Below are 11,759 nucleotides of genomic sequence, written 5' to 3'. Positions count from 1 at the left end.
GCAGGAGTTGAAACAGGTCTTTTTTTTTTTAATTTTATTTATTTATTTATTTGGCTGTGTTGGGTCTTTGTTTCTGTGCGAGGGCTTTCTCTAGTTGCGGCGAGCGGGGACCACTCTTCATCGCGGTGCGTGGGCCTCTCACTGTCGCGGCCTCTCTTGTTGCGGAGCACAGGCTCCAGATGCGCAGGCTCAGTAGTTGTGGCTCACGGGCTCAGTTGCTCCGCGGCATGTGGGATCTTCCCAGACCAGGGCTCGAACCCGTGTCCCCTGCATTGGCAGGCAGATTCTCAACCACTGCGCCACCAGGGAAGCCTGAAACAGTTCTTATAAGTTTTTTTTAAGAGCTTTAGTGATATAATTTAATAACATAAAATTCAGTGTGTTTTATTATATTTACAGAGCTTAGAACACTTCTATCATCTTAAAAAGAAACCTCATACCCATTAGCAGTCACTTCCCGTCTTAGTCCTTTGGGGCTGCTATAACAGAATACCATAAACTGGGTAGCATATACACTATAGAAATTTATTTCTCACAGCTCTGGAGGCTGGGGAGTCCAAGATCAAGGTGCTGGCAGATTCAGTGTGTCTGGTGAAGACCAGCTTCCTGGTTCACAGACAGCCACCTTCTTGCTATAACCTTACCTGGTGAAAGAGGCAAGGAAGCTCTCTGGGGCACTCAACCCATTCATAAGGGGTCCACTCTCCTGACCTAATCATCCCCAAAGGCCTCACCTCCAAATATCATCACACTGGAAATTCAGCATATGAATTTTGGGGGCACACAAACTTTCAGTCTATAGTACTCCCTGTTACCTCCACCCTATCCCCGTCAGCCCCAGACAACCACTTAACTACTTTCTGTCTTTATCAATTTGCCTACTGTGGACATTTTCATGTAAATGGGACCATACAGTATGTGCTCTTTTGTGACTGGCTTATTTCACTTTGTATAATGTTTTTGAGGTTTGTCCATATTATAATATGTATGACTTCATTCCTTTTTTTTTTTTTTTTTTTTTGCTAAACAGTATTCCATTATATGGAAATAGCATATTTTATTTATCTGTTCATCAGTAGGACATTTGGATTGATTCCACTTTGGGGCTATTATGAATAATGCTGCTATGAACACTTGTGTACAAGTTTTTGTGAGGACATGTTTTCATTTCTCTTGAGTATATATCCAGGAGTGGAATTGCTCAGTCATATGGTATCTCTATGTTTAAAATTTTGAGGAACTGCCAAATTGTATTCCAAAGTGGCTACAACCATTTATAGCCCAGGCAGCAATGTATAAGTTTTAATTTCTCCACATCCTCACTTCTGTCTTTTTTATTATAGCCATCCTAAAGGGTGTGAGGTGGTATCTCACTATGGTTTTGATTGAATTTATCTAATGACTAATGATGTTGAGCACCTTTTCATGTTCTTATTACCCTTCTTTTCTGGGAAGAAATATTCAGATCCTTTGCCCATTTTTTAATTGAGTTGTCCTTATTAGTGAGTTGTAAGAGTTCTTTATGGACTCTGGATACAAGACATTTATCAGATATATGATTTGCAAATATTTTCTCCCATTCTGTGAATTTTCTCTTCACTTTCTTGGTGGTCTCATTTAAAGCACAAAGTTTTTAATTTTGATGAAGTTCATGAATTTTTTCTTTTATTGTTTGTGCTTTTGTTATCAGAGCTACAAAATCAATGACTAACTTAAGGTCATGAAGATTTACTCCAATGTTTTGTCTAGGAGTTTTATAGTTTTAGACATTACATTTAGGCTTCTTACCCATTTTAAGTTAATTTCTGTATTTGACGTGATAAACAGTCCAACCAGACTCTTTTACATGGGGATATCCAGTTTTCCCAGCACCACTTTCTTTCCCCATTGAACTGTCTTGGCATCCTTGTTGAAAATCAAATTGACCCTAGATGAATGTGTTTATTTCTGGACTCTCGATTCTATTCCATTGATCTTTGTGTATCCTTATGCCAGTACAACACTGTCTTGATTAGTGTAGCTTTGTAGTAAGCTTTGAAAACGGGAAGTATGAGTCCTCCAATTTTGTTCTTCTTTTTCAGTATTGTTCTGGTTATTCATGGTACTTTTCATTTCCATTTGAATTTTAGGATCATCTTATCAATTTCTGCAAAATGCCAGCTGGGGTTTTTTTGTTTTGTTTCTGTTTTTTTTTTAACATCTTTATTGGAGTATAATTGCTTTACAATGGTGTGTTAGTTTCTGCTTTATAACAAAGTAAATCAGTTATACATATACATATGTTCCCATATCTCTTCCCTCTTGCACCTCTCTCCCTCCCACCCTCCCTATCCCACCCCTCTAGGTGGTCACAAAGCACCGAGCTGATCTCCCTGTGCTATGCGGTTGCTTCCCACTAGCTATCTATTTTACGTTTGGTAGTGTATATGTCCATGCCACTCTCTCACTTTGTCACAGCTTACCCTTCCCCCTCCCCATATCCTCAAGTCCATTCTCTAGTAGGTCTGTGTCTTTATTCCTGTCTTGCCACTAGGTTCTTCATGACCTTTTCTTTTTTTTTTTCTCCTTAGATTCCATATATATGTGTTAGCATACTGTGTTTGTTTTTCTCTTTTTGACTTACTTCACTCTGTATGACAGACTCTAACTCCATCCACCTCACTACAAATAACTCAATTTCGTTTCTTTTTATGGCTGAGTAATATTCCATTGTATATATGTGCCACATCTTCTTTATCCATTCACCCAATGATGGGCACTTAGGTTGCTTCCATGTCCTGGCTATTGTAAATAGAGCTGCAATGAACATGGGATTGCATTGAAACTGTAGATCAGTTTGGGGAGTATTACTATCTTAACAGTATTCAGTCTTCTGATCTATGATCATGGGACGCCTTTGCATTTATTAGATGTATTTTTACTTTCTTTAAACAACATTTTGGTATGGTGTATTACATTGATGTTAAGCCAACCTTGCGCTACTGGAGTAAATCCCAGTTGGTCATGGATTATAATCCGTTTTATATGTTGCTGGATTTGCTTCGCTAGTATTTTCCCAAGCTTCTTGAATGTATAGACTGTTTTTCATCAAATTTGGGGCATTATCAGCCATCATTTCTTTAAATATTTTTTGTCCCTTTGTCTCCTCCTCTGGTATACCCATTATGAGTGTGTTTGTGTGCTTAATGCTGTACTACATTTTCATAAGGCTCTGTTCATTTTTCTTCACTGTTTTCAAGTCCAGCACTTCCATTTGGGGTGTGGTGTGTATGTATTCGATCCTTTACTGGTATTTTCTTTTTGATGAGTCATTGTCATTACATATTCCTTTAATTATTTAAACATGGTTTAAGTTCTTTGAACATATTTATAATAGCTGCTTTGAAGCCCTTGTCCACTAAGTTCAATATTTGATCCCCCCTCAAAGGCAATTTGTCTTTTTTTTCCCTGAATATGGGTCACACTTTCCTATTTCTTTATTAATCTGAACAATTAGGTAATATATTGTAACAGCACTGGATTGTCCCTGCTCCAGAGTCTTAGAGCAACTTGGCTAGACTAATTCTGTGAAATCAGTTCCCCCATAGTGTGTAGCCTCTAATTTTCCTGTTTGGATTTTTTATTTTTCATCGTGACACATGGGTTCCTAAGGGTAATCCCTGGGTCAGTATAGTTTAGCAGTCATCCACTGATTGACTGGAGTTGTACTTAAGCCCCTGAGCCAATAAGGTTTTCATTTTTTGCTGTTTGACCTGTGTGGCTTAAAGACTGCTTTCACACTTCAGGGAGCTTACAAGTTTGTCTCACATTTAGTCAAGGACTAATAGCAAAGCAGTTTCCTCTCCAGTTGCTCCTGAGAGAGTGTGGCCTTAGGTATGTGCACACTCTTCCATATCACCAGGCCTCCTTTGCTGGCTCTTTCTCTGGTCTGTTAAACTTCTGGCTGGTCTGCCTCTATTAGTATCATAGCATGCTTTTGGCCTCCACTGATTGTTTGCTGATTTTTATTTTGGACAGTTCCTTTGAGGCACAAATTGCTCCACAATCCAAATAAAGTCAGGTCCCTCAGGCAGGGCCAGGGTGTTGCCAGCCTTTGAGGTTTTCTCTGACCCTGTTGGAACCTCTATATTATGGAACAGTATCTGGGGGAGATAGGAGCTGCCACTTGGCTGCCAAGCTCACTGTAATACCTCTTCTGCAACGCAGAGTTGGGTGGGAAAATGGGTGTAACCTCTATCTCACATGTTAAAGACTCCTACTACTATTACTGAGTTTTGTACATTTTGAATAAATGGTTTTCAATTTGTTGCGAATCCCTTTATCATTCTCCAGAGACTTTCAATGACTGTCTTTGCTAATTTTGACCAATTAGGTAGATATTTTTCTAGGGAGAAGTTCCATTGAGCTTGACTATGCAGAAACTGACGATCAAGTTTGTGAATTTAACCTAGTCCACAAAACTGATTACAAATAGAAAAAGGATTCAGTTTTTTTAAGTTGAAATTCACGTCTAATTAAACAATTATATACTATCTTCTTCCTCACTACCCCAGGTAATAGAAAGTTCACCTACAAATAGATACAAGGGGAAAGTACAGCATATTAAAAATTCAATCTTGTTCAATTTCATATGTGATATTAACTATGTTATTGTATCCAGGGCTGGAATACTCATAAATGCTTAGGATGTCAAACTACTAAGTAGGTGCTTATTCATTCATACTTTCAGCACTTTTCTCAGAAAGGCTCAGGAAACCTCTGTTCACACAGAAAGTAAAGTACAGAGAATGTGCATTACTTCAGTAAGCCAATACCTCCTGGGATAGTCTTTAATTGCATTTCTATAAGATATACTTTGATCAAATACAGCTTCCAAAGTAGGAAAAACTTTTATATCTCTTTTCCCCTTTGTGGGTTTTCAATGAAAATTCTACAAATTTTCTATCATTTTATATGCCAAACCTTTGAAAGACATACATCAGAATCTAAATTTTACCAAAGAGAGAATCAAGAGGCAAAGTATTTAAGTGAATTCCAAGGTCGTACAATTCACTAATGATGAACCTAAAACTAGAAGCAATTGAAGGACTCCTTAACATCCAGCCTCCAGCTCTGTGCACCAAATCTATTTAGATAAGCTAATATTCTTCCTGGCAAGCTGAAAAATGTTGCATTCCTGTTATATACTTTAAAATGGACTTTAATTCACATGTACTATTATGCTCCTTGGGAAGATATCCTCTTCTGAATATTATAAAAATAAAGCATTAATGATTCTGGTCAACAGTATATTCTGTTAAACACTATTGCCCATTGTCTTAGTCAGATCAGGCTGCTATATAACAAAAATACCACAGACTGGGTGGCTTTAAAAAACGAATTTACTTCTCACAATTCTGAAGGCTAAAAGTCCAAGATCAGGGTGCCAGCATGGGTCCTCTTCCTAGCTTGTAGACAGCTGCCTTCTTGCTGGATCTTCACACAGTGGAGAGAAAGATCGTATCTCTCTTGTCTCGTCTTATAAAGGCACTAATCCCATTAATGGGAACTCCACCCTCACAATTGAATTACCTCCCAAAGGCCCCATCTCCAAACACCATCACATTGGGGGTTAGGGCTTCAACATATGAATCTGAGGGAAACAAACATTCAGTCCATAGCATCCATCTTTAATTGAAACTGATTTTTTTTTACATGACAGAAACAGAGGCTCTCTATATTAAAAAACCTAATAATTTAAACAAAGTGAAAGTAGTATCAATTGAAAAAAAATCTTAAAAATATAATACCAATTTTAGAGAATAATTTTTCTTCTATCTAGTAAACCATTTTATGATAAAAAAATGTATCTGATATAAAGAGAATTTCTACTATGTTAATAAAAGTTATGTGAGGCACCATAGACTTATCTACTTTTCTTTCCAGATTGTCCCCAAGACCAAAGGAGAAGTTATGATAAAAAGAAAAATAAAATGTTAGAAATCTAATAGCAGTGTTATTGAATATTAAGTCAATATTTATAACATCAACAATTTTACACAAATACTGGGTAAACAAAGTGTTCTTTTTGTACAATTGGGAAAATAAACCACATTTTCTATTTCTTTTCTTTTCTAGACATGTTTGGCACTGAAACAAAATAGCTATTCTTATTTAAATTTTGTTTTTCTTTGCCATGAAGATTCTTCAAAAAAGATTTTTCAAATAACTAGATTTGGCATACTTGCATAGCTGTATATCTAATCTTAAGTGGGTTAAAAAATTGATCAAGAGAAGAATATGGTCAAAAAGGTACCCAGGGAATCATTATTGAACAAAAAGGCAAACTAAAGGAGAAATTTTTTTTCTCCCAGAACATAAACTTAAGTTTAGAAAAGTTTCTTCCATGATCTGAAGATTGTTACTGGTTAAATTTCATAAAAAGTAATCAAACCCCTTCTCACAATGTAAAGTTCTACATGATCTTAACGATCAAAATACCATGTTCTGAAAAACAATATGGGAAGTTATTTGGAGTACAAATGTAAAAACAAAAGAGAATTCTATAAATAGTTACCCATTGGGGAAGCTGTCAGATTTACTTCAAAGCAGCTAAAGCTTCTTTTATCCAGGTATATAGGCTACATTCCACACCATTAAATAACCCTTCCTTTTTGAAACACTTTCTGTACTTGGCTTCCAGCACACAAGTCTCCTGACTTTTCTTTAAGCTCACTGGTGGGTCCTTCTCAGTCTTTTGCTGGTTCCTCCTCTTCTCCTCTACTTCTTAACATTGGCATACTCCAGGGCTCAGTCCTTTGCCACTTTCTTTTCAAGCTGTACTAAGTGATCTCATCCAATGTCATGGCTATTCAGTAAAGATTCCCAAATCAATTTTGTCAGTACCAAATTGTACCCTGAACTCTAGATTTGGATAGCCAACTGCCTATTTAGCATCTCCAAACTAACATGACTGAAAAAGAACTCGTGATTCCACATTCCTCCAAATCTGTTCCTCATCTCTGTTTCAGAATTCACCCAGCTACTCAGTTAAAAACCTAGGAGTCATCCTTTACTCCTCCCTTTCTCTCTCCTCATATCCAAGCTATCAGCAGATCCTATCTTCTTTACCTTTAGAGCTTGCGTCCAGTATCTAACTACCCCCCCCCACTCTCCATCATCCACCACACTAGTCTAAGACTCTTGCCTGGAACACTGTAATAACCTAACTGGTCTCTCTGCTTTCACCCTTAATCCTCTTCAGTCTAACCTTCACACTGCAGTTCCATACAGGTAAGTAAAATGATGTCACTCCTCTGCTCTCAGTCCTTCTAATGGCTTCACATTACGTATCCATACCAGGCTATAAGGATCTTCATGAACTACTCTCTGGCTTTCTCTCCTATTTCTTTTCTTACCATGTTTCTCCCTTAATCACTATGTTGTAACCTTACTGGCCTCTGCTATTCCTCAAACATGCCAAGTAAGTTAACATTTTTAAGCCTTTTTACTTGCCTTTACCTCTTCCCAGAATGCTCTTTCCCCAAATATTCACATGGTTCATACACTTATTTCACTAGGGCCTCTGCATATGTCACCTCTTCAAACAGGCCTTCCCTAACCATCTTATCTAAAGTAGCAACCCCCTCAAACATGTACATCTCTTTATGTATAATTTGGTGGAAGGCAGAGTCTGATGATGAAGTCATTTTTCCCTAGTGGACTAAAGAATCTAGATCCTGAAAAATAAAATTAGCCACATTGAGGCTCTCTCTCCTGAGCCATGGATAGAAAGACAATCCAAGCACTCCCTAAGGATGGCAGTGTATTGGTGATGAGTATGGAAACTCAAGTGGAGCCACTTGGCCTCTCTACCAATGAGGGAAGAATTTAGTCCCGTATGCTCAGTTTGTTTCTGTCCCTATTCCTTGCTTTTTCACCTGATATTATACATTTGTTTACATCTGTATTATCTGTCTTCTCCAACAGAATGTAGTAAATTCCACAAAAGCAGATACTGTATAACCAGCACACAGAAGAATACATGGTACATAGTAAGCTCAATAAATATGTATTAAATCAAAAATGAATGAATAAATAGTATTTCTAGTTTGAACACCATCCAATAATATAGTTTAGGGTTCTGTTTTGCTTTAAAAGGAAAAAAAAAGAGCCACAATGTGCACTTAAAAATAAAAATAAATTCAGCTTGATTTCTTTCAAATGATACGAATTTTATTAAAAGAGGGAGAGTTATTCAGCAGCGCTGAAGCAAAATTTTGTAGTCAATTTTCAGCAAGATACTCTAGCTATTATACAACTTTTTAAAAGCTTCAGAATTATTCCTGAAAATAGTTACAGTTAGTTTATTTGGACCTAAACACTCAAAAATGGGATATATACATACACATACATGCGCACACACACAAAATAGAGCAGTTTTGTGAAATCAAACTGGTATAAATAGGAATGTAGATTATCCCACAATCCTCTTCCCTTCCTTCTCTCATCAAACTGCTACCAGTGAAGGCCCAGGAATCTACCAACTACTTAGAGCCACCTTTTAGAGTTAGAAATGTATCCTCTTAACTTGGTGTTGGTGTGGTTGTTCACAATAAGAAAAATGGCAATATCCACAGAGGTTTTACAGAGGCAGCTGAGTATTTTGCATGAATATGTCTGTAGCTTAACTGCCACTATATATTATTTACCTGCTCTCTTCCATCAAAAATGCAGCTCATAGTCCACAAGAATGTGAAAAATCCCACCACATAACAGATATGTCTCTTTATGTATAATTTGGTGGAAGGCAGAGCCTGATGATGAAGTCATTTTTCACTAATGAGCTAAAGAATCTAGATCCTGAAAAATAAAATTAGCCACACTGAGGCTCTCCTGATCCACGGATAGAAGGCCAGTCTAAGCGCTCCCTGAGGATGGCAGTCTGTTGGTGAAATGAGTATGGAAACTCAAGTGGAGCCACTTGACCTCTCCAGCAACAAGGAAGGAATTTAGTCCCATATGCTCAGTTTGTTTCTGTCAACATTCATTTAATGTTGATCAGGTGATTTATGCTCTCTGCTCAGGGGACAGAAGAACGATGAATACTGCTTCTTATGAAAAGTTTCAAGCCTTGTAACCCTTCTGAAAATAAATAGTCCAAATACCAGTTCCATTTCTTCCCCTGCAGGCACAAAAAAGGGAAAATTACTTATCAAATATTTCGTTTGCTTATTCTCTACCTCCTCTTCTTTGCCTAGGAAAAGTTCCCAGCATCCTGGATGCACATACCAAGAGTTAGCTCGAGTGGCCAGGTTCGTAACTGAAACTCAGTCACTAAGTAACAGTCAAACCAGAGAGTACCCGAAGTTTAAGGGCTAAATATTCCTTTTATTATATTGGCAAAAAAATTCAGCTGTTCAAATGAACAAGTATTGTGAAATGGAAATGGGTCATCATTCCTGAACTCTAGGAATTTAACATCTAAAACAGACAACACAGACATTATTATATTACTTCCTATATTAAATATGTACACAGCAGAGTTTCTATATTGAGACAATTGTGCTTGGCTTTGTTAAATAAGACGCATTACAGTGACACTTTGACTACATGCAAGTGTATTATAAAATAAGATGATGCACAGACACAACAGCAAGAGTCAAACTCTGAATAGTTTTATCTATGTAGAGGGTATGTGCCAACGAAGTCACATAAAAGTCATTGGAATTAATTCAGAAGGCAAACACTTCACTTTGACTTTGTCTAGGCATCAGACTTGGGATTTGGGAAAAAGTAAAGGTATAAATTCTTCTGATGAAATGAAGCTTTATGAAATCCCTGAACATGATGAAAATAAATTTACTTACCCAAACAGAGCTCATGTTTACTTTCCTTTCTTTTGGCCATTCCTTTCAAAACAAAAACAAAAAACAAACAGAAAAGAAAATGGAGAGAAATGGGGATGAAAATATTTGGTTAGCAAAAATTGCCAGAAAATTAAGATGGCTCTTCACTATCTGATTCATTTGCTACGTTCTATTCCTACCAACACTCTTGGATTCCTTTTGAATAAGCACCCACTATAACCTTCCATATTTCTCCCTAGAAGCACAAACAGAAAAAAAATAAAATCACAGTGGATAAAGTGAGCACCATTTTGCTAATATTTGGCTTCATTTTTTAAAATTCTGTACTCAGCCACCGGGGTGGAGATGGAAGGTGGGCTTTTTCTGAGGAATATGATTACCTGAATTGAGTTTTGAAGGATGAGGATGAAGTCTGGTGAGGTAGTCTGGGTATACAGTAGATTCTATGAATTTGTAATTCTTTATAAAAACTCAGAGCTAGGTGAGCTAGCTAGTTATTCCCCGGCTTTAACTATCACCTACTGTACTTCACTGAAGAGCCATCAATTCTAACAACTTTTTTTATGTATCACTAAGAAAAAACTCTGCCTATTAAACTACATATAACACAATGCATTTTTAACACTTAGAAGTTTTTATTTTATAATGATTGAAAGAGTTTTAGATGTAGGCAGATTTTGATCATATATCATTTTTACAAACATGAAATGGTAAATATAAACAAAATTAAGTGGTGAAAGTATTTCTAAAACTTCACATTCAGAGTCCAACTCTTCTGAATTACTTTTCTACTCAAGGGTTGTGGATATCTATGTTTTTCACAAAATATCATCCTCTGTGCCAGAGTGTTGATTATGTAGCATTTCTTAAGGGAACTAATAAAGGCTATGGTGCTTGGGTCCCAACTGCATAAATCTAACCTACTTTTGGCCCTTACTTCAAGGAAAGTCCATAACATGTATGGTTCACCACTTCCCTCCCTTCTTCCTCCAAGTCATTTGGTTTTGAGAGCTTAAAACAGTGCTCCAGCATCGTCTCCAATCTTTCCCCCATGCTGCTGACATCCAATCTGCAAGGTCTGATTCTGGCAATCTGCCTGCGCACACTCAAAAACAGCAAATGACAACTATATCATGATTGCTGCCTGGTTGACATCGATCACAAGATGCATCTTGATCTCTGAGAAGTTATAAAAAGTGAAAAAAAATGTGTGTTTTTGGAACTGATGAAGTATAGTCCATGCTGATGAATTCCATATTGATTTCTCTCGTTCCAACCACTCTCTTGAGTTCTAAGCCCCTATTTCAAACTGCCTACTTACACTTCTTCTTGGATACCTAACAGGCATCTCAAACTTAAGTAGGTCAAAACAAAACTTGATTCTCAACTTGTCCTCCGCAAAAAACAAAATAACCTATCCTGTTCTTCTATCATTATTCCTCTTACCACCATAGGTAAGCAAAGTTGTTTTGGAGGATCAGGAATTAATATATTTTTTTAAATTGAAGTGTTTTAAAAAATATTTTAGGAAGGTTAATTCTTGAAGGTTTAATTCTAGCAGCATTGAGCACATTTAGCAAACTGTGAAACTACCATTTTGTAATTGATGATGTTTCTGTATGATTCTGAAAATACTAGACTTTAATGTCAATTTTCTTTTAAAAGAATGCCTTTTGAGCCTCGTCACCAACTAACTGCTCATTATCTAAGTATCATACTTTAGGGGTGGTAAAAATAACCTCTGATACCGTGGTAATGTGATGTAATTCTGACAGTTTTACTTTGCTGAGTTATCACATTGTAAATATTTCAAATTGGCCATATTTTTAGAGATAATTTAGTAAATTTTATTTGGCCAATCAGTTCTCAGTATCAAAAGAGCTCAGGTCACTTCATGAGTTTGGACATTTG

The 11,759-nt window shown here is 36.8% G+C and overlaps 1 protein-coding gene across 2 annotated transcripts in view; it reads right to left on the bottom strand.

The window, feature by feature from the left end:
• Positions 1 to 8,231: 8,231 nt before the first annotated feature.
• Positions 8,232 to 11,759, bottom strand: part of CENPI (centromere protein I) — a 56,323-nt gene continuing 52,795 nt past the window's right edge. For both annotated transcript variants that reach the window (XM_059910268.1, XM_059910267.1), the window contains exons 20-21: positions 9,849 to 9,890; positions 8,232 to 9,163 (exon numbers count right to left, since the gene is read on the bottom strand). In XM_059910268.1, coding sequence (XP_059766251.1) covers positions 9,062 to 9,163; positions 9,849 to 9,890 — 144 coding nt within the window. In that variant the 3' untranslated portion in view covers positions 8,232 to 9,061. The remainder of the gene's footprint in view (positions 9,164 to 9,848; positions 9,891 to 11,759) is intronic.

The sequence above is a fragment of the Balaenoptera ricei genome, chromosome X (genome assembly GCF_028023285.1).
Source record: "Balaenoptera ricei isolate mBalRic1 chromosome X, mBalRic1.hap2, whole genome shotgun sequence".
Lineage (NCBI taxonomy): Eukaryota > Metazoa > Chordata > Mammalia > Artiodactyla > Balaenopteridae > Balaenoptera > Balaenoptera ricei.
Note: the sequence above shows the minus strand (reverse complement) of the source record. Positions and strands in the feature narration are given on the sequence as shown.